The 27660-nt window shown below is 44.6% G+C and overlaps 1 protein-coding gene across 1 annotated transcript in view; it reads right to left on the reverse strand.

The window, feature by feature from the left end:
• Window positions 1–5893: 5893 nt before the first annotated feature.
• CAPN6 (calpain 6) overlaps window positions 5894–27660 on the reverse strand; it is a 48586-nt gene continuing 26819 nt past the window's right edge. The window contains exons 3-13 of the mRNA XM_062640178.1: window positions 26876–27007; window positions 26209–26417; window positions 25663–25855; window positions 23322–23515; window positions 21568–21645; window positions 19562–19757; window positions 16598–16720; window positions 15241–15443; window positions 14413–14534; window positions 6945–7081; window positions 5894–6654 (exon numbers count right to left, since the gene is read on the reverse strand). Coding sequence (XP_062496162.1) covers window positions 6472–6654; window positions 6945–7081; window positions 14413–14534; window positions 15241–15443; window positions 16598–16720; window positions 19562–19757; window positions 21568–21645; window positions 23322–23515; window positions 25663–25855; window positions 26209–26417; window positions 26876–27007 — 1770 coding nt within the window. The 3' untranslated portion in view covers window positions 5894–6471. The remainder of the gene's footprint in view (window positions 6655–6944; window positions 7082–14412; window positions 14535–15240; window positions 15444–16597; window positions 16721–19561; window positions 19758–21567; window positions 21646–23321; window positions 23516–25662; window positions 25856–26208; window positions 26418–26875; window positions 27008–27660) is intronic.

Genomic DNA, 27660 nt, shown 5'->3' on the forward strand with positions numbered 1-27660 from the left:
GCAGAGCCCAAAGCCCGTGTGGGAATTACTGGCAGCTTTTGTGGTGCAGGAGCGTGGTGTCTGCCCTGTGGATGCTGTGAGTACAGGCACACAGGTCAGGAAGATCTGCAACAGAATTCCACAACTCTTGACTGGGTCAGGATGTAACCGATGTAAAACTCCAGTTTAGTCCAAAGCAACCAGTTTACACCTACACTGGTGTCTGCTAGATTACTCTTTTTCTTCAGGGTATCCAAACAAGAGTAAAGAGAGGAGGAGCCTACATTGTCATCGTTATCAGAAATGTATCTATCTCATTTTGCCGTACATTCCTTTTTTAGGACGTGTTATCTGTTTAAAAAAAAACAAGAAAAAACAGAAAAAAAGAAAAAGCTAAAAACAAAAAACAAATGTGTAGTGAAAAATCTTCTGTAACTTTGGATCAAGAGGTAACGGATCTTTTTAAAAAGAGAACTAAGTTATTTACTTTGTAAATGTGCTGATGGCATGGATCCATCTTACTGACCTCAGCATCCTTTTTTTTAAGATTTTGGGTTTTGTTTCCAATATTAAGTTATTTTAAATTGTGGTTGAAGCAATAGAAAATTGAAATATGGATTGTGCATGACTGTGTCTTGAGTGTAAAAATATTGCAGTTTGAAACTTGGACCTAAAGTATTGCAAATAAAAGTTATAAATACCAGTGATTGTGTGGGTGCAGCTTTTCCCGTAGGACCGGTGGGATGAAGGTCCACAAGCCTCCATCACCTGGGGGTGGAGCTACGTGAGCTTTAAGGTCCCAATCACCCCAAACCATCCTGTGATGCTTCCAAAGAGTGCACACGTCACTGGATGATGTGGACCAGTCACTCTAGCCCCATACATCTACATATGATATACACATACAGGGATATAAAAGATCTATACATACATATGCACATATATATAAATATACAGTGATACGTAAATTTACACATACCTTTATATAACTGAACAACAGTCTCATGCATGTATATTTTATAAATAAACATGTATACAGGCATACATATGAGCCAGCCTTATACACTCTCCCTGGTGACCTATTTCTACACACATTTTATATATAGATATACACAGATACAGTGGGATCGTTAGAGCTATGTAATGTACTCTTGCTATAGTATATACCATCATTTATGTATTACATAGCTATGTATTTCTATAGGCATATATACATCGATCTGTTAGTATAAGCACCTACTTATGTACTGATAAAATACACAATATACTATGCAGATTGGTTTATAGTTACATGGTCTCTGCATATAAATAGGGTGGGTTTATATATAGACTATATATACACACACAAAGACCCTTATAGAACTATATAATTCTATGGACATATGCTTTAATGTATGATATGGATATACACATATATAACTACATTTGCATATCTACATAACACTAAATATTACACATCTATAAATACAGCTATAAAATACGTATATAATACAGATTGAGAAAGCGAGGGAACATTATATGGGGAGATGTATACAACTGTTTGAAATAATTATATACAATAATTACAATATCCTACATAATTATTGTGTTTCTAGACAGAGAGTTCATAGTGCTATAGTCAGCTATGTGCTCTATACTGTATACAGGAGGAGGAGAGGGGAAGGCTTGCAGGCACATGAGCATAAGCACACACACTCTGAACTTAAGCACATCACCAGAGTGTGTGTTCTGTAGTTACGGACAAGTTTCTATCTGTAGATGTGCGTACACATGGGGTGGGGTAGGAGACAGAAACCCTGCTCTAGCCATGGAACATCAGCCATGTGTATCAAAGTATACATATGAATACATACACATGCCCACTAAAGCTAGAGCCATACAACTATAGTCAACACAGTCTCTCCATGGCTATATATATATATATATATATATATGTATGTATACATGTACATGTGTATGTATTTTTACTGTTTACATAGTTTATTGGGTGCACACATGCAGCTCACCCATATAACTCTCTCGTGCTGTAGCCCCTTATGCAGAATGGTCCCTCCTTAGCTAGCTATGTAGTATTTTTATATATACACACAGAGGCCCTTCTATAATCTTACACACACACACTATATATAGTAATGTGACTAATACAATGTATGGTATCTTCTATAAGCTATATACTATTTTATACATGTGTGAACCAGTCATATATTTCTAGCCATATAAATATATAAAAGACACTTAAAATACATACTAAAATTAAAAACAACACATTAAAATGTTTTTCTATATGCACTCACCTTGTACATGGGGGGAGAAAGCGACACCGTTCTACAGGTGTAACACTCCCCATTTTATATATAGACAGGTTTAGGCATGCATATGAAAATGTTTTTGTATATGTGTATGTATTCCCAGACATAAAAATCCATATTTCTCCTTATTTTTATATATACAGAAACACTTAGAGAACAATCCATCCGTATGTTTTACTACACCTTTATCTGTAGCTAGTGCTGTGTGTACATGTATGTTACTGTTTTATATATATAGGAAAGAGCATGTAAGCAACTCCTGTAACTATGTAACACGTCTTTAATTATCCACGCATGTTACCTTGTAGAAGACGGACACACAAGAGACAGACCCGTATGTAGCTGTACGGCAGACACAGCTCTAGCGTGGTCCCAGCTGTACGCACCCGCGGGCACATGGCCTTTGAGACAGTGTGGGGCTCAGGGACATGGAAGAAGACTGGAGGGAGGCAGACGTCACCCCCGGAGCAGGAGGAGCCAGGGCTCTGCCCTCAGTGCCTGCGGAGGCGATGGAACCAGGCCCTCGGGGGCCTCCAAGCCAGATAAAGCACCTGACTGAGAAACGCCACCACGATTCATTCACCCAGGGCAAACGAGGCATGACAAACCTCATCTGCAGCAGAGTAACCTGCCCGGTTGAAGTGGCGCTAGCCATGGCATTGTCCACCTTCATTTCCCCAACCCTTTACATACGGTCTGCCACAGCCTCCTCCTACAGCAGCGGATGCGGTACGGTCAGGACGGGGGGGCTGTGGTGTGTGGGGACCAGCCGCACCCCAAGAGCGGGGGTGAATCTATACCTATGTATGTAGCCGTATAGCAGGAGAAGACAGCATCACTCGGGCATCCCGCTGTGGTTTAGATACAGGCGTCTGCAACACACGGCGGGGAGGAGGAGGGTGTCACACCGCTACCGCCATGTCGGTACCACAGACCCCCCCCACCGGGCACCCACCGCCCCTCCCGCTGCCACACGGGCAAGATGGCGGCCGCTCCCCTCAGCCACTGCCGCCGGCGGAGCCGGGAGGGGGCCGCGGGCGCCCCCCAGCGGCGGCCTGGCGCTTCCCGCGGGGTGGGGGATCCGCAGCCGGAGCTTGGGAACGGGAAACGCCACGGGGGTCCCGGGCGGGCGCAGAACGGGAGAGGCGGCTGCTGTGGCTCTTAGCGCAGCCCCTGAGCCTTCACACCTCACCTGGAGCGGGCAGTGACCAGCGGAGACACATGCTGCGTCTCAAGCAAGCTGAAAACTGGCATTTGGGGTCATCCCAGACCCATTTCAACTGCTTCATGTCAGAGATCACTGAACATGGTTGGGTTTTTTTGGTTAACCTTTTATTTAGGTGGCTTCATATTGCAAAGTAAACGCAGGTTGTAATGAAACGTCTCCCAACTGCTTCCCTCTGTTTTAACTTTCGGGGGGCCATTACTCTCTGCTGAAGGTGGCAGTCTCCCACAAAAACAACCCCTTGGTTTTCCCACAGGCTCACATTAATTATTAAACAATAATGCCCAGCTCTGGTAACACTTGATACTGAATGCCTGTGTCTGTCTGAAAGGTGATCTTACCTCATCTCTTACCTCAAACAGACCACAATTACCTTCTATGTAAGCCAAACACTCACTGCTGTTGCTGGCTTTGCTTTCAGTGCATGGCAAGATGTCCAACACGAGAAAGAGCCTGCACCATCCTCTGCCTCAGGCAGCAGTGCAAGCCCCTTTCAACCTGCTCCTGCCTTGGCTTCAGCTGGGATTCAGCCTGGGAAGCCAGAAGCCTCTCTGCATCAGCACAGCAGCCGTGTTCCAGGCTGGATCAGTTCCTGCTGATGCGCAAATCCTGCCTGCTCCAACTACCTACAGAAACAAATAAATACAGAGGTACAGCCCTTCTGCTCGGCCTCAGCGTGCCTGAGCCTCCCACAGCTACCACCGCACTGAGATACCCTCAGGGCCATGCCGAGGGAGCAGCAGAGCTCCATTTCCAGCCTGGCCAGCACTGGTGTTCAAGGGACCTCTGTCCCTGCACCACAGGGACAAACTGGGGGTATGTCTCGAGTTGACACGATTATCAAGGCCTAAAACTCATCACCTTTATACACCTCATACACAACAGGCCTTAAGTAATAATCCATCTGAAATGGGGTTATACAACATGACCTATTCTGCTCTGCCTCAGCATTCTCTCCTGCGCACCTTGCTGCCCTACAAACTGCAGTGTGGGGCTTTAACCATACCTGGAATAGCAGCACGGTGCCCTGCACCCAGTGGTGAAGGTGTGCCAGTGGGCTGCAGTCACCCACTGTGCCGCACTGCTGAGGAGTGGCTACCATGACATAAAACAGTGAGAAGCAAACCAAACCAAGTGCAGGGCTAGCACAGCCCGTACCGAGGTGCAGCTCCCTGTGTGGCTTGCCTGAGCTCTGGTCTGTGTGAGAAAGTTTGGGGGGGGTTAAGAAATTGCAGCTTATAAACATATCTGTGAGCGAGGACTCTGAGCTGTGACTTTACAAAGAAGAATTACACTTGCCTGCGGGGCTGCCAACCAAATGTAGTTCACATCTGACAAACGCTGTGTGTGCCAAACAGCTTGAGCCCAAGCTATTTAAAAAGAGAGCTGGATTTAGTTACTTGGTACATGCAACAAAGCTGATGGCAGTATAGTAGCGGTCATAGCCTCACACGCCATCTCCAACATGTCAAAGAAAGCATTTTCCTGCTGCAGCAAAGAGCCTTTTGGAGCCCCTAAAGAGACTTCAAAGCCTTTGGTGAAACCATTAACCCTGCTGAGGGCCATTTTATAAGTCATAAGAATTGCACAGAATGGCTGAAGTGGTTATGAGATAAACAGAAATCCACATTTCCTGGCTGTCCACAAGGCAGGGTAGTCATCCTTTAGCTTCACTTTCAGAAGACCAGAATTTGCAACCACACAAAATCCAGTTCCAAGAGGTCTAACACAGTGAGCCTCTTACGCTGCCAAATCACTGCAGAGCAGACAACACAGAAATACCTGCTGTGAGGAATCCCTGCCAGATGCAAAGTTGAAAGCAAGCCTGTACCAGAACCCTGCTTTGAAGGAAATGGTACCTGTCTTCCATTACACCCAGGTTAAACTTCATCAAAGACCTCAGCTCTGTCAGCAATAAATGGATGCAAAATTTCAAGAGTGATACCTGGAACCTGCCAGGGCACAGCATCTTTACAAACCCATGCTCATCAGGAGCTAATTTTACCCTCTCAACCCATCGCATCTAGTGAGACAAAAGGAATCTTACTCCGTTTTTAGCATCACGTGGATTAAACAAAGCCTCTTTTAACAAGGAGGCTCCCATTACTGAATGTGTCCTCTGAGCAAAACCACAGCTGAACTATGAGGTGCCCTTCTCAACTTGTGAGTCATCAGCTTGAGGTGGACAATAAAAGGACATAAAAGTCATCCTGAAAGCCTCTATGTGGGCAAAGCTGTTACGTGCTGTGGTGTTCAAATAGGCACTGCAAGACCTGCCCTTGTATTTGAATGTTGCCCTCACATGCCTGGTCTTAGTGCTATGACCTATGGCTGAACTCCTTCCATAATGATGTTTTCACCAAGGAACAGAATCACCTGATCCATAGCAATAACAGAAATTTTATATCCCTGTACAGGGGAAAAAAAAAATCCAATGAAAGCTTAAAAATTCCCTTCCCAGATACAGCCTGGCAGTGAACAGGGACTGCGCGGTGCCAATCCACCTTGTGCTTGCTACGCCACCAACCTGCTGGTACGTGACCATGGAGATGCAGCCATTCCTGCCTTCCTCCAGTCCCACTGCTGAGAGCAGATGACAGCGTGCAGGGAACGTGTGAGAACGGTCACATGTGCTTCCAGCTTATGTGCCAAGAGCTCCTGAAAGATGCTGCTGGGGAACATGGTCACATCTTAACAAGCTAACGTTTAGTTTGGCCCCACTTCTACTCTATTATCTGTATCATGAACATATATATGTATAAAAATGTGGTTTTCCCTCTTTAAAAGCCCCTCAACCCCATTACCCATGGTAATGTGGAGAGTTAGAGGGTTTTTTTCCTTTTTAAAGCGATTATGATTATGTGCAACCTTTGCTCCCAAGTCATTCACACAGAAAGCACAGACAAGCCCCCCTGCTGCGAAGTGACAGCTCGCTCTGGCTCTGCAGGGCTTTGGTATTCATAGTTCCACAAGGTCATCGCTGGAAAAAACCTTGATGGTGATGCGACCTGGCACCTCGTCTGCTGCCCGCCTGCCTCTCCCTCGGAGCTGCAGCGTCTGCTCTTCTCTGGGGTCACTGGGTGAAGCTGACAGCACCGCCTGCCCAAGGAACTGGTCACACAAGATGTTGCTGTTCCAGACCTAGAGACAAGGGACCAGAAATAAACCCTGCTGAAGCAGTGCTTTTCTTGCATTCCACCTGAATGGGTTGTGCTGGAGGAGGGTCACAGCCATTCACCCCTTGAAAAAGCAGTGAGGAGGGGGAGGACATCTAAATTTAGCCAAATGTCTAGAGAGTGTGTGGGAGATTCTGGATTTGCATGCTCATTTACATATACTATGCAAATATGGAGCTACATTCAGCTTTATGCTTTCTAGGTCACAGTCTGCCTGGAAGAGAAATAAAAATGACTTTGCGAGGCTTCTCTCACCTGGACAATGATAGGGCTGTCGATGTTCTTCCTGTAGAAAACCGCTTGTGTGTTGAAGACGGCACTGGTGGTATCGTGCTGCACAGGGGAGCGCACGCTCTGGTTCTCACACTTGATAAGCACATAGGGATCTGCTCCTAAAACACAGTCAGCAGTACAGCAATTAGGACACAGAACGGGAGCTGAGACCTGCCCAGAAACCCAACAGAAACAATCCCCTCCTGTGCCTGACAGCACCACTGCTACCAAGCACAGAACAGGGCACCAGAGCACATCATGTCCGCTGGTGGAATACCTTTCTTGTAACAATGGGATGCTCAGAGCTGGAAACCAAGCACCATTTGCTGTGAAACCAGCTCACTCCCAGACTGAGGTTGCAATCTTGCCACATTCCCTTGCTGTGCATCCTCCTGGCTCATCTACAGAAAGCCTTCAATGTGACACTCTCAGCTCCCCGGCTGCTCTAGATGCGTGAGCCAAAATGCATCCGTGCATATACAAATGTGGTGTGTAGTTCTGAGTGCCTGGGCCCAAATGGGAGGTTAAAAATGTTCATCATCAATTCCTATGGAGGGCAAGGACAGGAACTGCACAGATCACTGAATGCCCCCACCTTTAGACTGCCTAACTTGAAAGTGCTGTACTCATTCTGACAGGAGTACTAGTGTTAGGAGGTAGTTTGTAAGAAGCAGTTTCTCTCCCAGAAAGTAAAACAGTGCCAAAATGCAAAAACATTCTGTAATAGTGCATTGGTTTCAACAATGTTTTCTGTGGGAAACTGTCCAAGAAAATCCTCCCCAGTTTCTCCTCTCATTCCCATGAGCCCTCGGTTCTGTCATTCGGGTGAATCTAACTTTAAAGTTGATGTTATCACAACATGCCTGTATCTATAATAGGTCCTAATGCATGTTTTAAATTACACTTTAATCACACTGAGATTACTCAGCATTCTAGAAATGCTTTGTTGGTTTTACACTGAGCATTTTTACTTTGTCATAATTTCTTTCCATGCCGGTACAGAGAAGGGGTCCATTTGGAAATACCTGTCTTTATCCTCAAAGGGAACGGGCCTTTCCACTTGCTGATCAACTTGAATTAAACACAGGCACCACCACGTTTTGAATTTCAACATAACTATTTCTGTCCATTCCTATTGTTAGTGGACACCCCTTGCTACCCGTTAAACATGGATGTTAAACAGACTCTTGATCATTTCGTCACCATCCATCTACTTGGAAATGCCACCATTGGAATGACAGCCATAAGGCAGCATGATTTTAAGGTAGCTTTTGCCTTTCAGCAATTCATACCCAAGATGATTTCCCTCAAACACGTCACTCATAAGAACAGATACCAACACCTCGCACAAACAAACTACCATCCAAAACAGGAGGACCCGCTTCCACTGACGAGAAAGCAGCAGATTTTCCCATGTGCTGTGCTGTGATTACACCTGGCCAGACATGCCAGGCCTGTTACCCTGACAACATCCCACACTTCCTATAGCAGGTAGCAGTGCATTGGCTTTCCTGCGAGACAATTACTTTCTGTGTCACTGAATGTGTGGGTTTAGCTCTGGGGCATGGTGTGGCACCACGCTGTGTAATCAGTGATGGGAAAGCTCCCCCCCCCTTTCCATTTGGAAAATGGGTCTGAATAAAACGGGGTCTTGCATGAAATGGTGTCAACTACTTTCGCCAGAGGCAAAAAGCAAAGCAAGGTCTGATCATTAACAGTAATTAAGAGATAAAGGGTATAAAAAGGGGTGGGGAAAGGACAGAGTTTAAAGGGGTGACAGGCATATCTGCTGCAGCAGGGAGCTATTAATGAAGGGACTTGCTATGTGAAAGGAAAAAGCTGACATGTGAAACATGTGAAACAAAGACTCAAATTATCAGGCAGTGATCAGGGAAAGAAAGGGATGTAGAAGAGGAACATGAACGGTACCTGCAGAGCACCACCTCACAATGGCGTTGCTGAATGGCCAGTTACGTTGGGAGGACTGACTCCAGTTCCACAGCAAAAGATAAAAACGGGAGAGCTGCACATGTGGGATGAGCCAAGGGACGCTCTCAGCTGCATTTTGCCCAGGTTTCTGCAGCTCTGGGCTAGCGTATTTTCGGTACCAAGACAATGCAGAACGTTCTGCTAATGTGGAAAAGCAACATCCTAGTTTGCCATGAGCTGGGAATGAAACCAACTGGAGCTGCTACTCCAGCAACTCTTCTGGCAGTGGAAGGAGGACTGGGCTCAGTTCTCAGGCATACATACGGCTCAAGCTATGCCTTGAACACCATGCTGTGTATAAACAGCTGTTTCATCAGCCCTATGGCCTGGCTGTTGGATTGGGAAGCTGTATGAAAAAAACAGGGCAAAGGGAAAGGCTGAAATCCTGTAAAAGCCAGGAACATTTGAACAGTAATGACATTTCTAAGGCTTAAAGAAACCTATGCACAGTTCTCTCTTTCTGTATGAGAACTGGCTCCTCAGATACAAAAAGCTTTCTGAGAAGTTCTCAGAGACATTCCCATTCTTCTCCAGTTTAGACCACAATTACTGGTACATGGAGAGCCAAACTCAGCCGCTGGAAACAGCCATGGGCCAAGCAGAGCAGGCACGGTGCTGAAACACAAGCACTGCCTTGGGAATTACAACAGGTTGCTTTGCTTTTTGCAGTTGAGTCTTTGCTCATGTGCCTCTTGGCTTCTCCTGAAATATAGATAAGCAAAGGGAGTCTTTCCACTGGCACCACGATATCCTCTCCCCACCTCTGCTCCATTTTCTCCCTGCTTCCCTTCTGCTTTCACTGGATTATTTACCAGCTGGTTCTTGCCTGCTCTTTCCTTCTGTTTCTCAGACTGCTCCTAAGGCAGCTGCCATTAAAGGTACCAGACACTCAGCTTCCCAGGTATGTCCCATACTGGGCATGACAAACACCTAGTTCAGAAAAGTGGTGAAAGGCAAACATACGAATTCAACCTGGAATTTCGGTGGGAAATGCAGCAGGTGATTTGTTCTCAAGGGTAAGCTTTGGGGGAAGGAGTGTGACAGCAGTGAGAGCAACTTTTAAAGCAGACTTGGGAACAAGAGACAGAAAATCTCCAAGCACACAGTGCTGCCTCATCCTGCAAACCTGCCACTGCGCTTGGCTCACATATAGTTGGATCAGCTTCAGAACAAGCTAACTCAGAGAGGTACTTCCAAGAGAAGCAGCCTATATGCATTTGGAATTGAGTCTGGGCAGCCACATTCATCCACTATTCCTGTCAACAGCAAACCAGCCATTATTTTTTTCCAGACAGGACGATGAATCAAAGACAGCAGCAAGGAGGAGCTTTCCAATAAGCATTAAAAACTGAGATTAAGGAACCCTCCCCTGGCAGGGAGCAGGCTTCTGATGACAACCAGCTCATGAACCAGGCTGGATGTGCACTTGCTGTGCAATCACCATTCTCTTCCAGTTTTGTTTAAGCAATTGCTCAGAAATCTGTGCTAAGCACAGCTCCCAGATGACAGTGATGGGCTCATGTCAAGAGCAGTGCATTCTAGTCTGAAATCCCTCTGTCCTAGTTACATAAAACAAGGTATCTCTGTTCAGGCTGCTCTTACTTTGTGGAACTGCATACCCCAGTGTCAGAGTAGAGAGATGTCCTGATGCTTTCAGGACAGCTTGTCAGAGAGATGTAATGCCACATCTCAGTTCTCAGAAGCTCCAGATGAATCCTAACCTCCTCTTCAAGCTTTGTCTTCTCTCTATGCTAAGGGATGATAGTGACAAACCAGGCAGGTGGTTGAATAAGGTGGAATATAGATGACAGCATAAGAAGAAAAGCAGCTTGAGAGCTGAGAAGATGCAGATCAGAAGGTGGCGTCAGGAAACCCTTGTGAAATGCAGTGGTGCTAATCAGACACAGCAGCTCACAGAGGAACAAGGTGCCAACAACCTTCACACCAGAAAATGAGTAACCTTTGTGTGAGGTCCTCTTAGCAGCAGGCACACACAACCACTTCATCTACCTATTTTCTACTTGAATAAACGTATTGACTGTGCCTAACCTGAACTTGTCCCTCCCAGTGGTGATTGCTGTGTGGCCTCTTCCCTCATCTCACAGTATTGATTAGACACCAGGCTGCTGTTGACTTTTAAATCTAGTTCACATCGGGAGCAGCAGGTAAGGCTGGTATTCCAGTAACTGCCCATGTGACCGAGGTCTGAACTCTCTTTGGGGAAAGCTGGTCTTTACTGAATGCCTGGCTGCTATTTCTCCTGGAGATAAGCATGGCAGAGTCCAGACATGGATCCAGTAAAGTCAGAGAGGAGACAAGGGATGGTAAAGGATTGCATTCTTTTGTGGCAGCATTAGGAAGCAATCTTAGAACATGGGCTATTTCATGTCTCTGGACACACTACTTTCTAGCGTAAATTTACAATCCAGCCAGTGTGCTTCAAGGAATGTCTACATCCACTTCTTTAATCTACCAAAAAAACCCAAACCCAAACGTGAGAAACATGTTCCATAGCCAGCTTTCTGCTACCAGGAATGCACTCTATCAGTCAGGACCTTTGCCAAATTTCCCAGCGAGATGCCTTTAGAAGGCAGAGTGCTGTTTACGGGTGTCATCCTGCTCACTGCACAGCTGGATTTCGGTGTGTCAGCAGTGCATATTTGGCTTTATGGAGTTTCTATTTACACACTCTCCCTACTCGATTTGCCTGAAGCTGCTGTAAGACACGACATTCTGCAAGGCAAGCTCTGAATATCCTGAGTTGGAGATACCGACAGAAAAAAAGGCTGATAAAGAAATATTCAGACAGCGATTTCACAGCAGTATTCAAGATAATAGAGAAACTACTGAAGCTCTCCTTCAGTGCCCCCTGAATGGATGAGATTTAGGACTACAGGCTGGAAAGAGACAAGGACTTTTACTGAAAGCTTTATGTTGATACAAAAGGAAAATATTTTACCTTTTCTGGTGAAATTTCAGTCAAAGCCAAGCTATAGGAATCATTTAGGTTTTGTGTTCACATCCTGGTTTGGTTTTGATGAATTTATAATGGCCCGTTGTTTCACAAGGAAATGGAAGCACAATGACAGACTGGCTTTCTTGCAGCCACTTGGTGTATTCAATACTAATTCACAAATAGCAGCACTTGACCCAGTTCTGCATTTTTTCAGCAGAAAAAAAAAATAATCAAGCAGACATTTTGCTTAGGTTTAAACAGAAAATCTGTGAGTCCATTTCCTACAGAAAGTTCTTCCCACAGTAGGTTCCTTGTTCAGTTCTGTCAAGGTTATCATCAGCCCCACACTGGCTGCTGAAATCCAATGAAGATGCTTCCATGTGTGGTAGTTCTGGGTCCCAAAGGTATTTGGGCTATGCTGTAGTTTGAGTATCTATTACATGTTGGTTGCAAGTCCGGTTTGTGTATTCCCGAGGGTCTGTGTCACAGTGTACCCAGTCCCACAACACTGAGCTGAAGCCTGGTCTCTGACATCTGCAGGCAACTGGTTTTAATGATCTTGTCAAAGCTGTGATTGTGCTATGGATTGTGCAATGCTAAGGGTGGAGATTTGGTAGAGAAAAATGTTTAAGGAATTTTAAAAGAAAAAACAACCCCAAACACTCCCTTAAAACTGAAAATGTCCTTCCCGGGGCAAGAACCAGAGCAAACTGCCTTGTGTCAGTGCACTGCCCTGCTATTCTTATCACATACAGCCCTGTCAGTCTCACCCATCCTTGCTGAGAACATGGAGCCCTGCAGCTTAACTGAGGTGTTTGTGGCTCCTGCTCTTCAAGAGAAGTACCAAGAAAAATGAACTGAATCCACTTCCTGTGTCCCTTTCCGCCAACATTGCTGTTCCCTGAAGACACAACTGGACTTAACAGAAAGTGGCTTTCACAGTGAAAAGTACATTCAGCCACCACTCCGTGGGTGCCAGGAATAGTGATGAAAAGAGGACTGGAATAAAACTGTAGCCAGCTGGTGGGAGAAATTTACTAGCTGCTTTGTGAGACTGAAGATGAACTGTACTACAGGTCTGAGTCTAATGCCTTCTCTACCACAAGGAGTTAATGCAACTGAGCTCCACATCTTAAACTGAAGAGAGCTGAAGAGTAATCTGGAGCAAACACAGCAGATGCTCAGGAACCTCTTTAGTTCCTTGTTCCAGTTTCACCATAGTATCTTTGCTCCTTTGTTTTCTCCCTCCCAACCAAGCAGTGATTACCTTTTTCTGTTGCATTGGTCATGGAAAATGAAGGCAAACAGAGGGAGAGTAAGAGTAGAACATGAAGAAGCAAATGACAACTGGACAAGTCTCTTAATTAACTGTCAACATCAGGTGCGAGACAGATATTTTAGTGTCTTTCAGGACACTTCCTCTGATGTGTAGATACACAGTCCTCTACAAGTCACTTAATCTCTACTTTAACTCCTAGTTTCCCAGCTGAAAATGGTTGTTTGAAAACAATAATTTCCTCCCTGAAGTGCTGCTAAGCTTGTGGGAGTGAATAAAAAGGTGTCCTGAAGGCCATGAATGACATTGCTGAGGTAAGTGCAATACACTGTGTGAGCCTGTGCGATTCAGCTGTCTTTCTGGGTATTTTCCACTTAGAAAGCACATAACCCTGAAAGGTGAATTTCTTTCTAATCCCCACAAAAAGCTTCTTGGGAGGGTCTGGCTACTACTGCCCACCTGGGCCAGCACAGATGACACATAACTCCTGCTATTTTATATCTTTGAAGGGTCAAAGGAGGTGATCCTGCCCCTCTACTCTGCTCCTGTGAGACCTCACCTGGAGCATTGTGTGCAGTTCTGGTGTCCTCAACATAAAAAGGACATGGAACTGTTGGAACAAGTCCAGAGGAGGCCACGAGGATGATCAGGGGCTGGAGCACCTCCTGTATGAAGACAGGCTGAGGAAGTTGGGGCTGTTCAGCCTGGAGAAGAGAAGGCTGCGTGGAGACCTCAGAGCAGCCTTCCAGTATCTGAAGGGGGCCTATAGGGATGCTGGGGAGGGACTCTTCATTAGGGACTGTAGTGACAGGACAAGGGGTAACGGGTTAAAACTTAAACAGGGGAAGTTTAGATTGGATATAAGGAGGAAGTTCTTTACTGTGAGGGTGGTGAGGCACTAGAATGGGTTGCCCAAGGAAGTTGTGAATGCTCCATCCCTGGCGGTGTTCAAAGTCAGGTTGGACAGACCCTTGGGTGACATGGTTTAGTGTGAGGTGTCCCTGCCCATGGCAGGGGGGTTGGAACTGGATGATCTTAAGGTCCTTTCCAACCCTAACTATTCTATGATTCTATGATTTCTCCTTTTGGGCAGATTTTAAAACATGCTGAAAAGAATCCCATAAATCTTCCATTTGTTTGGATAATTTCTGGCTACGTACATATCAACCCAGACCTTCAGAGGACTGAAGAAGCCCCTTCCAACTCTCCCAAGCTCGCTTTACACTTACCGCCTGATCTGTCTTGCTTCTGTAAACCCTCTGCAGAGTGAATTTTGATTTGGGTGACTCTGCGTGGATAGCCACAGAGAAGACTCCAACATGTCATTTTAGGCTTATCTGCCTTCAGCTCCCTGAAAAATCATGGGAAAAGCAACCAAAGTAATGAATGTCAAGCAAATAATCAATGGTCGTGGAAATCTGGCATTTACAGAACATGAGATTTGTCCTCTTTCCTCATCTAACATTTTGGAAGTTTGTGGTACAGAAATGACAGGCTTAAGAAATAAATGCAGAGCAAAGCAAGTAAACCAGATTTGTGTCATCTTTCACATGGCAGCAAAAGTGGTGGGAAAAACCCCAACAACTTTAAATCATGGAAAACACTATCAAAGCAAGAAAAAATTCAGCAGGCCTGATTTCATGAAGCACTAGTTTTGCCCTTGCAGACAACTACTGCTTTCAAAGGGGATGCTCAAAGAAATAAGCAGTGCCAACTGTAACTGCAAACACTGCTCTGTGTTCTGACCTACAACTGGGGGCAACTACAAAAGCCAAACTAAAAGGTCAAAGGACCCAAACTGAATTGTCCACTAGGTTCATAAGTAAAAATGTCCTGACCATGCACAAATTCTTGTGAGGCTTCTGGAGGTGACCCTGACCATCTCAAGAGCCTGATTCTGGAGTGATATGATCTAGTGAGTCCGGGATATTTGCGGGCAGCCAGGTAACCATTTCCAAGGAGATGCAGCCAATGTGGGCAAGAGAAAGGTTGCACTTGATGATCTTAAAGGTCTTTTCCAACCTAATCGATTCTATGATTCCATGAGTACAACCTACCTGAGTTTTGATGGCACATCTGTGAAGAGCCTCAGTATAAACTTGGTAGCAATGCCAGGATGATAGGTAGTTGGGATAAGGACATAGCGGCCTTGCTTGAGGATCCTCTTCAAGAACACAGTGCGCATGTTGATGTACGGAGACGTGGCCACTCTCTCCTGCACAGTGAGCTTGTGTAGTCGATAGCTTCTGTTATCCTCCACCTACAGCCACAGAACAGTACAGAGATTAATGCAAGGAAGGATACCAGAGCTAATAGGCAGGATTTTCCCTGCACATCACACAGCCTTTCATGGGCAGAAAAGGCAATGTGCAATAAAGGCAAATGGTTTGGCAAATGGTTTTTCACCCGCAGAAGCTGTGGCAGAGATAGTCCTGGTGGGCAGCCCAGTGTTCCAAGCACAGGCCCACACAGGCTCCAAAGCAGTGATGTTTCACACTTCACTGCATTATTATATATACACACGTATACCCCTAAGTAGAGGTGAAAGCTTGGGATGGTAAAGAGATGCACCCGCTAACAGATAAAATTCTACTGCAGAGATTAGAAGGTGCATTTAGAGATGCCTGCACGCTCCAAGTACTCTACCACTGAGATACAGTTGCCTCCTTTCTCTGTGGTTAACAGGTGACTATCATATGAATAAGTGTGATGCAGATGTGAGGAGCTCTGACTGTTAAAACTGACTATTTTTAGGGTAGGGTTCAGCATAGTCCCATTAGCTAGAGCAACGGGTGCTAAGATAACCCTGATCCTCAGTGAAAAAGCACACTCATAGCTGTTTCTCTTGCTTCCTTCCTTTCAGTTTGTATGTTCTCATTTTAGTCAGATTGCTCTGTCAAATTATTGTTTGGGATCCATTTGGTTCCTTTTCACATCTGCTCATTTCCTACTCACTACTCCAGCTTTTGAAAACACTCCTGACTCTCTTCTTAAGTGGCAAAAGAAAAACTCAGACTTTTCAAACTCATTCCCTTGGCTGTATTTGCTGATGAACCGGAGGCAGGAGCCTCCAGTGGGGAGGAGAAAAAAAACCTTTCAAGCTTTATTATTTTTTTGTCTTTCTCTTCAAAGCTTGAAGTAGGAAAAGCACTTAAAATCCTTTTGCAGTAGGGAAAAATGACTTCTGTTCCTTTAGTTCAAATAGAGTTTGAACTGAAGTAGATTCAATTTAGTTCAAATAGTCTGTCTAGTATCAGCTTTGGTGACTGAGTGCAGTACACAGGCAAAGCTCATGTTGAGAGAAGAGCCAGACCCCACCATGACAATCATGCCTCTATCTGCCAAAGATCTCATTGCCAGGATGGAGTGGGGCTGCTGCACAAACTCTGAGCCAGGAGTGCAGATCCTGCCTACCTTGAATATTTCAAAGCCAATGGGGATGCTGTCTCCTTTCCCTTCTTTCTTGTATTTGCGGCGATCCTCCTGTTGTAAGGAGACCAATACTTTGTCCTCAGTCTTCTTAACATCAAAGACGTACTAGTAAAAGAAAGAAAAGGGCAAGCAGTCAGAAATGCCTTGGGATAATGAGGATAAAGCCATTGCCAAGGAAGTACGTGCATACAAAGGATGCAAATGAAAACACGTGGTGTTTGGAGGTGGGAGGAGAGTTCTCCATGTAACAGACATTCCCAGCAATTCCCAGCTGAAAAATTAACGCTAATAATAAGGATCTTTAAACCAAAAGTACCAGAGACACTGAAACAGATACTTCATATAAAGGACAGCATGAGACAGTATTACAAAATAAACAGGGCTAGGAAGAACTCTGGCATCTTTAACATGCAAATCTTATACCCAAACTGTTTAAAGTAAACTTGAATGAACCAGGGTTTAAGACTAGTCAAAGGAATTTATTTCAAGTTTAGGCAGCAGTTCCTATCTCAATAAATCAGACTTGCTTACATTATTAAGGATCACCACCAGACCAGTTCACGAATGAGTATGTAGCCTTGCAGTAGACAAAAGGTCAGATAGGTATTTCTTTATATGACAAAGAATTAAACACTCAAGTCTGTTCACTATTAGGGACTCCTGTAAATTTTCTTTCATGCATTCAGAGGGCAAATCTGAGTTGTCAGAACCAGTGGAAGAGGACACTATTTACTCCAAGTCCAGACAGATGCCGTATTCTCCCATCCTCCAAAGACCTTTAAATGTGAAGCAAGCAAATAAAAGCATAAAGCTGCAGCTCTGCACAGCTGGGTATTACGTGCACCACATGTTCTGATTTCAGCCAGAATTCCCTGACAGCACTCAGAGGAATATCATTCCTGGTTCAACTCCCCCCTCCCTTCTCCTCCAAGAGCTGCTAAAAAGCAAATCCCCATTGTGCTTTGTTCTGAGGTAGATACTGAGATTGCCTTGGTTACTGCTGTGGAATGATACCCTGTAATGACTTCACATCCCCCTGTGGTCTGAGCTCTGCAGAACAAGGCACCATCCCATTCCTCATCCCTGACCCTCTCTGTCTCAGGCAGTGTTGCACCCACATGGAGGGAACACCAATCTAGCAGAGCTGGCTGAAGCACAGCAGTATTGGAAAGAGAATCAATACTTTACCAAGCCCCTGGGCTTCATCTGTTGCTCGCAATATTTATGTTCCAGATTGGCCTCCTACAGGACTACTGTTTGCTGTTCTGGTTTTGGTATAAATTCAAGGCTTCTTTGTACTCTTATTTGTATGCTGTATAAACATCGCAGCAGGGAAAGCACAGGACCCTGAAGAGAGTCCTAGGGGATGTAAAGAGCCTCTGCAGAATCTAAAAAGCGAGATACAAACATGCAGGAACACCTAATAAGGCATGTTTTAATTCTCCTCCCTGTTCAACCATAGGCAGTGTTACCTTGTCAGATAGCCTGAAGTGTGACAGGGCAAATGGAGGTGTGAAAGGGGAACTGTGAAAGTGCATGAGAGCTCTCTTGGTCTGGAGAGAACTATGCAACTCTGATGATTTTTGATCTGATGACATTTCAGCTATCCGAATGGGTAACACACTGGAAATTAGGGGGTGGTTGTAGGAATACATTTATACTGAAATTCCTTTATCTAAAGGAACTGGAAGTGTCGCAATATTGCTCTGTACAGAAAAACTTCACAGGAGGTATTTCACTCGGGGAGCACAGACAGAGATCATCTCTAGATTATGGCAGTGTGTGCTGCAGTAATTTATTACAGCCCTAAGCTAACATAAATGTGTTCCAGCACTGCTATTAAGAGCCTTTTAATCAACTAGCCTAGAGATAACACTGGGAAAAAAAAGAGCTTCCATTGCACCAGGCATTGCACTCAACTGTAACATGTATATTTTGTTCTCTGTGGCAGCTAAACACTTACAAATGAGACCCAGACAAGCACTTGGAATATGTCCAGAATCATATAGGGAAATATCTGACTAAAATCATCCTCTGGAGAAGAGGCACCGATGGAAGACAGAGCAGTGAAGAACTGCTTCTCCATCTACAGCTGTATGACAGGATGAGCTGGGAGTTTGAGATTCACTCCTAGTCTGAACAGCAAAGGCTGCACTTCTCCTGTATCCTGCTATGGAAACTGAGGGTGCAGACAGAAACCTCCCATACAATTGAAGAGAAGCAGACACAAGAACATCTTCAGTTGATCTAAAGTATGTGGTGAATTACAGAAGGACAGGAAGGTCAATTTTCAAAGTAATAACTAAAGCAGAAAGTGCTCAAATCTCAGTGGCAGTACTGGCAGTTTGATACCTGAAATTGCATTCACTGGGATGAAAATGTACAACACAGAAGGGCAGGAGGGTGAGAAATGGAGTGAGAATGGATGAACAGATTAACTGAATTCCTTGAAACTTGCCAGGTAGGACGAGACAAGGAAATGTCTGTAATGCTGAGGAGACTGTGAGCTTGGGGAAGAGACTTCATACTTTCAGAATCTTAGATAAATACAAAGGGATACTATCTACATACAGGGGCCCAAGTCCTTAGGCTGTTTAAGGATGTTAAATGAACGAAGTTGTCATTAGAAAAGTCAGACTTGCTACCTTTCTGGGAACTTCCCAACTGGGAAACTGAAGGAAGTCCACACAGGACTTCACTAATCCTGGTGTGTCTGACTCATCAGCCCCAAACATGATCAGTCCCAAACCAGTATTTCAGCTCCTCTGAGAGGTTTCACAGAAATCACTCAATCAAGCAGTGAAGCAACAAACTCCCAGAGGACAGCCCCAGGCAGTGAGACTTCTGTCAAGTCATCACTGCCAGCTCCCAAGCAGGGTGGGTATTTCAGAAGCTCTGGCTAAAATGGATACACTTCAATACCTCACAAAACACAGGGATTCCCACCTGGGGATTCTGAAGGAAGGTCTCTTTGTTATCAAAGCATCCACCAGAGCGATTTAGCAGGGGTTCTGAGTTCTTTGCCCAAGCACCATGCATCATCTTCTTCTCCCAGGTCTTGTGGATGCTGAAGTAGGAGGTATTCACAATCCGGCAGATGTCCACATCAGTGAAATTCTTACACCAGTCCTCAAACGTCATCCTGTGCCATGGGACACCAGGGAAGTAATGGTTTGCTTAAAAATAAACAGTGATACTCAAGCAAAGAGCCAAAATTACACATGAAATCTTCCAGTAATTTAAGAGGAGGCATTGCTCAGCTGTCCAGCTGAATCACTGGAAAGCTCTCCATGCGGAAATACTTGTGAAGCCACAATCACACTATCTTAGAGCTTAACTTAGAGCAATACCACCTTAGCGTGGTTTGGTCAGCTCCGGATTTGTTGCAGCACCTACACCTATTAAAGGACAGGTTGCATCTACCAGGCTGAACTTGTTAACATGCATATTGCAAAGATAAAAGATTATCTGCAACCAAAGGACTATTCACACCTTGGTCCTTATTGCTACAACTGTCTCTGAGCAGGACTCAAACTCTGTACTCTGGATACTGCTTTTATCTAGCACCATCTCAATGCTATAACCTGTGCCTGCTGAAGTGACAGACTGGCTTGCAGAGCAGTTAGAAACGTTCACCTCCTCTAACAGCTTCATACCTCTGAAATAACACCATGCCCTGGCTTATTAATGTCCCAGAACCAAACCCTTCCAGTTGCCAGCTCTGACAAAGCCAAGCAAACAGAAGACTTTTCATACTGGGCCTTCCCAACACACACTTGTGCAATATTAATGACCTACTGAAGTTGCTGCTGGATGGACTCAGCATATCTAAGCTTTAAACTGAGTCATATTAGAATTCTAGAGATCTATAGAGAATGAACACTTGTGCCCATGCTGGAAAACACCAACAGATACAAAAATTCTTTGGCTGTAATTGTATTTATAGATACCTCAGTGATGGTTGACCTAGAAATCCTACAGATAAGCACAGTAGTTAGGAAACAGGATTGACACTGTGTTCAATATTTGGTACTCAATCATGTAAACCAACACGTGTAGTTTTGGATTCTGACTGAATGTCCTAAATACAGATAGAATCATAGAATAGTTAGGGTTGGAAAGGACCTTAAGATCATCCAGTTCCAACCCCCCTGCCATGGGCAGGGACACCTCACACTAAACCATGTCACCCAAGGCTCTGTCCGACCTGACTTTGAACACCGCCAGGGATGGAGCATTCACAACCTCCCTGGGCAACCCATTCCAGTGCCTCACCACCCTCACAGGAAAGAATTTCCTCCTTATATCCAATCTAAACTTCCCCTGTTTAAGTTTTAACCCGTTACCCCTTGTCCTGTCACTACAGTCCCTAATGAAGAGTTCCCTCTCTAGCATCCCTATAGGCCCCCTTCAGATACTGGAAGCTGCTATGAGGTCCCATGCAGCCTTCTCTTTTCCAGGCTGAACAGCCCCAACTTTCTCAGCCTGTCTTCATACAGGAGGTGCTCCAGCCCCTGATCATCCTCGTGGCCTCCTCTGGACTTGTTCCAACAGTTCCATGTCCTTTTTATGCTGAGGACACCAGAACTGCACACAATGTTCCAAGTGAGGTCTCACAAGAGCAGAGCAGAGGGGCAGGATCACCTTTGACCTGCTGGTCATGCTCCTTTTGATGTGGCCCAGGATACGGTTGCTTTCTGGGATGAATAGATTTTGAGGGTGTTTGAAACTTACAGTTACCAAGAACTACTAATTGGGTTCTACTGGCTTTTAATCCATCTCTTCTGTTCTTCTGTCATCCCTCGAGGGTTTAAAAGAAACAGACCTTGTGCCAGGACTGGATAATCTTATCCATGGGGGGCAGCTGGTTTTGAAGTTGTTTAATGGCAGAATTAATGGCAATTACTCAGTGCAGCCAGTATCTGCAAACCCTTCACATGGTTCCCACTCACCAGAACTCTCCATCATTCTCAAGAGTGAGTCCCAAGCTCTTACGTTCTGAATTGCTGACTTTCTTCCACTCCTCGGAACTAAAAGGAAAAGAGGAATAAAGTAACAGCAAGGATGATTAATGACTTCAGTTAAGTACTGCCTCCTGGAAATAAAACTGCAAGGAAAATTCTCTGATAGTCCCTTATAAAGGTAACATCAGAGTACTGAAAGGACAGATGATATTCAGGAAGAAGTGATTGGCTTTTACAGGAGGAGTTTGAAAACATAAACTGATTTGAAAGCTGCTACAAAAGAAAGAGATGAATGGGAAATTGTCACAACTAGAGCAGATCTTTGTTGATTTCCTTTGTCACACCCTCCCTTAGGACACTAAACCAGCTGGTTTGGAAGGCTGTATGAGATTGAATCCATTCCCCAGAGGCCCTTCAAAAGAAACCTAGTTTCCTTCCTCAAGAGCTTATTGAACACCTCACTTAGACCAGAGAATTCTCTTTGCCTTATAGCTCTTTAAATAAAAGAGACCTGAGGTCTAACATTTCCCCAGAGAGCCTTTGAGAAGAAATTGCTGCAGCAGGAGCCTAGTGTCCAGTTTCCAGTGTGACTACACTGCATGGACACCTCATTGCCTGCATTAACATATAGCTTACATGCTCTGAAGGCATCTGCCTCTTTCCACTGACTACAGGGAGCACAGGATCCTAAATGCAAGCAGTCTGATCTTTAAATCAGACAATATGATGGAAGACAGCGTGATCCCCTTCCCTAATGTGCTACATTAGACAAACAGAGCCACAATTCCTCTCTCCCTTTCCAGAAGTACTTGGAGGATAAAGCTGAAGGTGGTTGGCAGGAGGGAAGGGAAGCTGCTTGCCATAACAGACATTTTCTTCACCTATTTGGAAATTCTCAATTTAATTCTGTTAGGCCAAAAACCAGGGGCCAGCCTCAGAGTCCTCAGTGCTTCCACTGACAGGAGTGGTGGCTGTGCAAGACAAGAGCTAGTGAAGAACCACAGGTTAAAGAAGACACAGTAGTTCTGCACATTCTTCACATACACCTGGACCAAACTCTTTGAAAGTAATCGATTTTTGCTAGCTAAAGTATAAAAGGTAAGTACTTACCATCCTGTTGTTAAGAACACTGCATTATTAAATGCTAACAGTGGCTGGTAAGCACAGTGTTGAATTGTAACATCCCAGTTAAATGTTTTTTCATGTGTAAATTGCCAGTGATGGAATACATCCCCTCCAGCCATCATTTCTGTCTCTCTAGAGGTGCCTGCTGAGCTCAATGCCCACATTAAAATTCATTAGAAAATAATTCCAGGCATCACAAATGTGGCAATTTTACAGCATTTTTCACCAGTCACTTAAATTATCCAAGAATAAGAGGCTGATACCATCCCCAGCAGCTAGCAATTGCAGATGAGAAACTGAGTCACAGACAAAATCAGTGTTGAAGCTGGGAACAAACCTCATGTTCTTGACTCATCACTTAATCATAGACTGTTTTTGTACTTGTGGCCCAGTGTGCCAGAGCAGTGATGTATCTATACAGTAAACAAAGGTCCAGGAAGCCATAACCTCCTGGTTCTTCCAGGATGTCTTCATTTGCTCAGAGAATGCAAACCGATGGCACAATAGTTCAGCCATCACTCCTAAGTACTGCAGACTGACTTTGTGTCCTAACAGTGTTTAGCCATGCACCTAACCAGTGATCATAATCACAGTTTCATTCCTTTTGCAGCACTTACCTGTCACTCCATGCGCCACTCCACTCTCTTTTCCCCCAGGGATTCCTCAGCCTGATCATAAACAGCTTTTCTGCCTTAAAAGAGAATATGAGCCTCTCTCCAAGGCGCAGCTTCCGAATTGCAGTCACTGAGTAAGCATGGCCGATGACAAGACCCATCTCTGTCTCCACTTCACTGGCACTGCCAGAGGAAGCCTTTAGCACCAAGAATGACAATTAAAAAGAACTCATATCATTGAGGGACCTGACAGACACATGCTCAAAGGGGCAGGATGGGGAAGGTTTGTTTTCTTTCACAGAGCTGTATGTTCTCTTCCCAAGTGTTTTGACTGTGCAGGAAGACAACAGCACTGGGGCTCAAAACTAGTGGCCCACTAGTCTTTTGCATGACACTGCCTGGCAAGTCCAGAGCACAGGAGAATGCTGCCTGCTACAGCCATTCTGTCTCCTCCTGGCCTCTGAGAGTTAAAGACCGGGCTGGTGGCTACAACAATTTCATTTAATGCATCCAGATCAAAATCTCAGCAGTACATCTAAAACCAAAACAGCAGTACCATGAAAAGATGCTGGAGCTGCTTTGAATGACTGGCCCTTTACAAAGCCAGTGCTTTGTTGCTTCTGAGCAACACATACCAGACAGAACAGTGGAGAAAGTAAAGCTGTATCAGCGCTATAACTCTTTTTTCTGAAAAGAAACAATCCAAATAGAGCCAGCATGGACATCTTTGCATTGAGCCACATCCAGTCTCTCTCACCTATGTTGGTCTATAGCCCAATGGGCCTATAGACACTTATTCCCTTGGCAACAAGGAAGGAATATTAGATTTAGAGCAGATCCTTGCATGTAAACTTAAAGTAAGCTAGTTAAAGAGCAAAATGATCAAGCCTTTGCTCTGGTGGAGAGAGTTGGACTTATTCAAGGTATGACATGCACACAGTGCTTTCTCAGATACTTTTACCCACTGCAGAATTCCTGTGGTCTAAACAGACATGGTCCTTCTCCTAACGCAGGTGTTGCACTGATACAAGTGTTCAGTTCCCAAAGATAAGACATCAGGGAGGGGAAAAGACAGAAAAGAGCCATTTCTATCAAATTGGAACTGACAGATGGTCTGGCAACCGTGAGACTCTCGCCAACACCTCTTTGCCTTTCACCAACAGCACCTCCTAAAGAATCAGTTTATGTGTTACACCGAGACTGGCTGACATTTCCAATGGGTTTGAGCTTTCTCCAATGTAACACTTTCACTTGCATTTTTCACAACTAAAAGCAAACAATAGTCCCTGACAGCATGGGAGTCTGTAACCTCTCCTGCAGCTTTTGTTATCCCCCAGGCTTGGCTTTTCTTACTGCTAGGCTGCCCTTCCCACCTCATTCTGAAGGCATTTATTTATTTCAATGAGATATTTAAACATCTACTGTCTGTTCAGATCTCTAAATGGTGGACCTCAGGGCTATTTTATAATGCAAGGAAAATGATGACATGTTTGTAAGTCAGCAATGAAGCCACTTGAGTATTAAATATTCTATACCTAGCAAGCTTCGTTGTGTGTATAATACATCTATCAAAAAGTGATAAATGCAGACAAGTCAAGCCAAACCAATAGGAACAGCCTCTGTGTAAACAATGTTTAGAAGCATCTGTGTTTAACTTGACAGGAAGAAATATAATGCTAGGAAGAAGTGAAAGCATTACAACTGTCTGTTTAATTGTTTTCTAAATACAGCTCCCTGTATTTGGCCTATCTCTTCAGGAGATACATGTTAAGAAACAACTGCCTTAGCATCTGGGAGCAACCTACCATCCCAGAAACAACGTTCACAACGTGATTCACGTGAAGTCTGGTTTGCCATCCATTATTAACAAACAGCACTACCTAAATAACCAAGGGAGCTCAGCCTCTCAGCTCAACTCAGCTGTACACTGACGAGACAACTGCACCTTCACAACCAAAGTCAGGAAGTCTCAGCAGTGCAGTGCCAGCAGAACTGTTTTCTCTAAACAGATTTCCCTAAGAAACAGAGAAAATGAGCGCTGCCATCTGGCCTCTAAACGAGGGCATTCTGGGTGGATTAACCTCGGGTCAATACCCAACTGTGACCACTCAGAAAGAATATTATTTCAGATCCACAGTAAAGTGGCAGCACAAACGGCTTTGTGGTTTTGTGATTGTATTTAGTGGCTCGTGGAGCTGTACAGCACTGCCACTTGCTAGTTTCTTCCATAGGAAGCTTTTCCAAAGCATACAAATGAATGACACACTCAATATAGTAATAATGGTATTTTTTCTGGATTTTTTAAACTGAAATTAACTCCTCAAATCCACCTGTCTATACGTACCGCAATGTAGCAGCTGATCAACCCGCCTCTTTTATGCACTTTCAGCAAGTCTTCAAACAGCTTCATCTGCTCAGAAATAATCTCGCCATATTTGCCCTGTACCAAATCAATAGATTCTGCCACTGCTCCAGTGAAATCCACAATTGCATCTGCAGCACTGCCTCCATCCAGGGCTTCATAAGATCCAGCCAGCCTGGAGGCAACACAGAACATTCTCAGTTACCAAGTGGCTGTTGTAATTCAGCTTGAATGTAGGAAATACATTTGTGTTTCACCACAGAACAAAACATCAGCTTGCACATAACCATTTGCTGGGTTTCTAGGAAAGAAGTCGAATGATCCTTGAGGTTTTGGGCTGCTGAAGGAAAGGTACATTGCACTCTTACGATTCCCCTCCTCCATGCAGATTAAAGGAGTTTTCAATCATGTTTAGGTTCTCTTCTAGTAGTAAACCTAAAACCTATGGAAAATATGACAGTTGAAAGAAAAACAGATGGGTAGAAGGGACAGCACTGAGGACTAAAATGACAATGAATTAGTTCATACTTTGCATAAGCCTTCTCCAACAGTGCACTCCAGAATTCATTTTTCACATTGGAATGGCAGTAGATCAACTTCCCATCCATCGTTGGCAGCAGATCATCAACCACCACCTCTGTCCATTCTCCAAAGCACCAGAAACGGAAACGGAAAATCCCAGCATATTTCTCTGGGTTTTTTGGGTCCCATTCTTGTTCGTTAAAATCTGGAATCACCTGAGGAACCACGGAAAGGAAAGTTCACCAAATGCACCATGTTAGGATTTGTCGAGAGGGCAGACTGCCCTGGGGCATGCGCTATGCTGGTATTCAGCTTTACGAGTAGTCGATCTCAAATAGATGAAGTGCAAAAAGAGGCTGAACTTGGTACAACGTCAACTATAGTCCTATTTCAAAGAATCATTTAGGAAAGTCACATTCAAATTGCTCTGCAGGGAAAGACAGAACCTATTACACTATTAACTGTGGCTTTGTTATATCTTTTCTTTGGTGCTCAGTGGGACTGTGGAAGTCTCACAGGATGAAAAAGCAACTTCTGAAGAAAGCGAATGTGAAGTCACCAAAATTCACACTCATTAGAGGCACAATGGTTCTAAAGAGAAAAACAGTGGCTGACAGGTAGGGAAACAACAGGGTTTGTTAGTTTTCATGTACCAAGCACACTGATCATCTACCTGCTGCCAGAGGTTCCTCCTCAGAGCCAAGCAGGAGCATGCAGCCACAAACCAGCAGTTCCCCAGGGTGCCTTGGTGTAAATCATGGGAGCTGATTCCATTCACAAAGAGGTGCGGGTCTTCACAGAGGTCCTAACAAAGCAAAACAGCAGTTACTGGAGACTCCACTCCAGAAATGATCACAGCATCCTTCCAGCTATTCCTCTCCACACTTGGTGCGCATCACATTCCCACTGAAGAGTGGAGTTTCTGTACCAGGAAACTCCACAGCTCTCTGACACTGACTGTATTTGAAAGCTGTGGTACGCAGGATTAAGTTTCTATAACTAGACTGTGTTGCTTTATCTAAACACCAGGATTTGCCTCTTATTTTATCAGTGTTCCTGGTTTTGCCCTCCGCTGAGGGTGATCTTTGAGGACTGGAATTAATTCAACATTTGGAAGACTTATTTGGCATTGGCACAGTTAATGAACTAAAAGTAAATTAAAGGAGAAGGAGGAAGCATGACAGGGAAAGGCTCTGAGCAGAAAAAAAAACATCAAGAAAAGCAGCAGGAAACGATGCTACTGACTCCAGAACTCTAAGCTCCTCTTCCTTCTCTGCCACTCCCTTGGCTGACATACTGGAAACCCTCTTCCACCACCAGCATGAGTTATTGCATCCCACCCAGCACCAAAGGCAGCAGCGAATACATGTCTGTGAATTATGCCTCTTATTCTCTGGGTCTTGTCTTGCTTATTTCTCTGGCTCTTATTAGAACCACTCCTTCCTCCCCTCCCATTGC

Source organism: Pezoporus occidentalis, unplaced genomic scaffold, assembly GCF_034315485.1.
Source record: "Pezoporus occidentalis ecotype Australia unplaced genomic scaffold, CSIRO_AGI_Poc_V1 ctg63, whole genome shotgun sequence".
Taxonomy (NCBI): domain Eukaryota; kingdom Metazoa; phylum Chordata; class Aves; order Psittaciformes; family Psittacidae; genus Pezoporus; species Pezoporus occidentalis.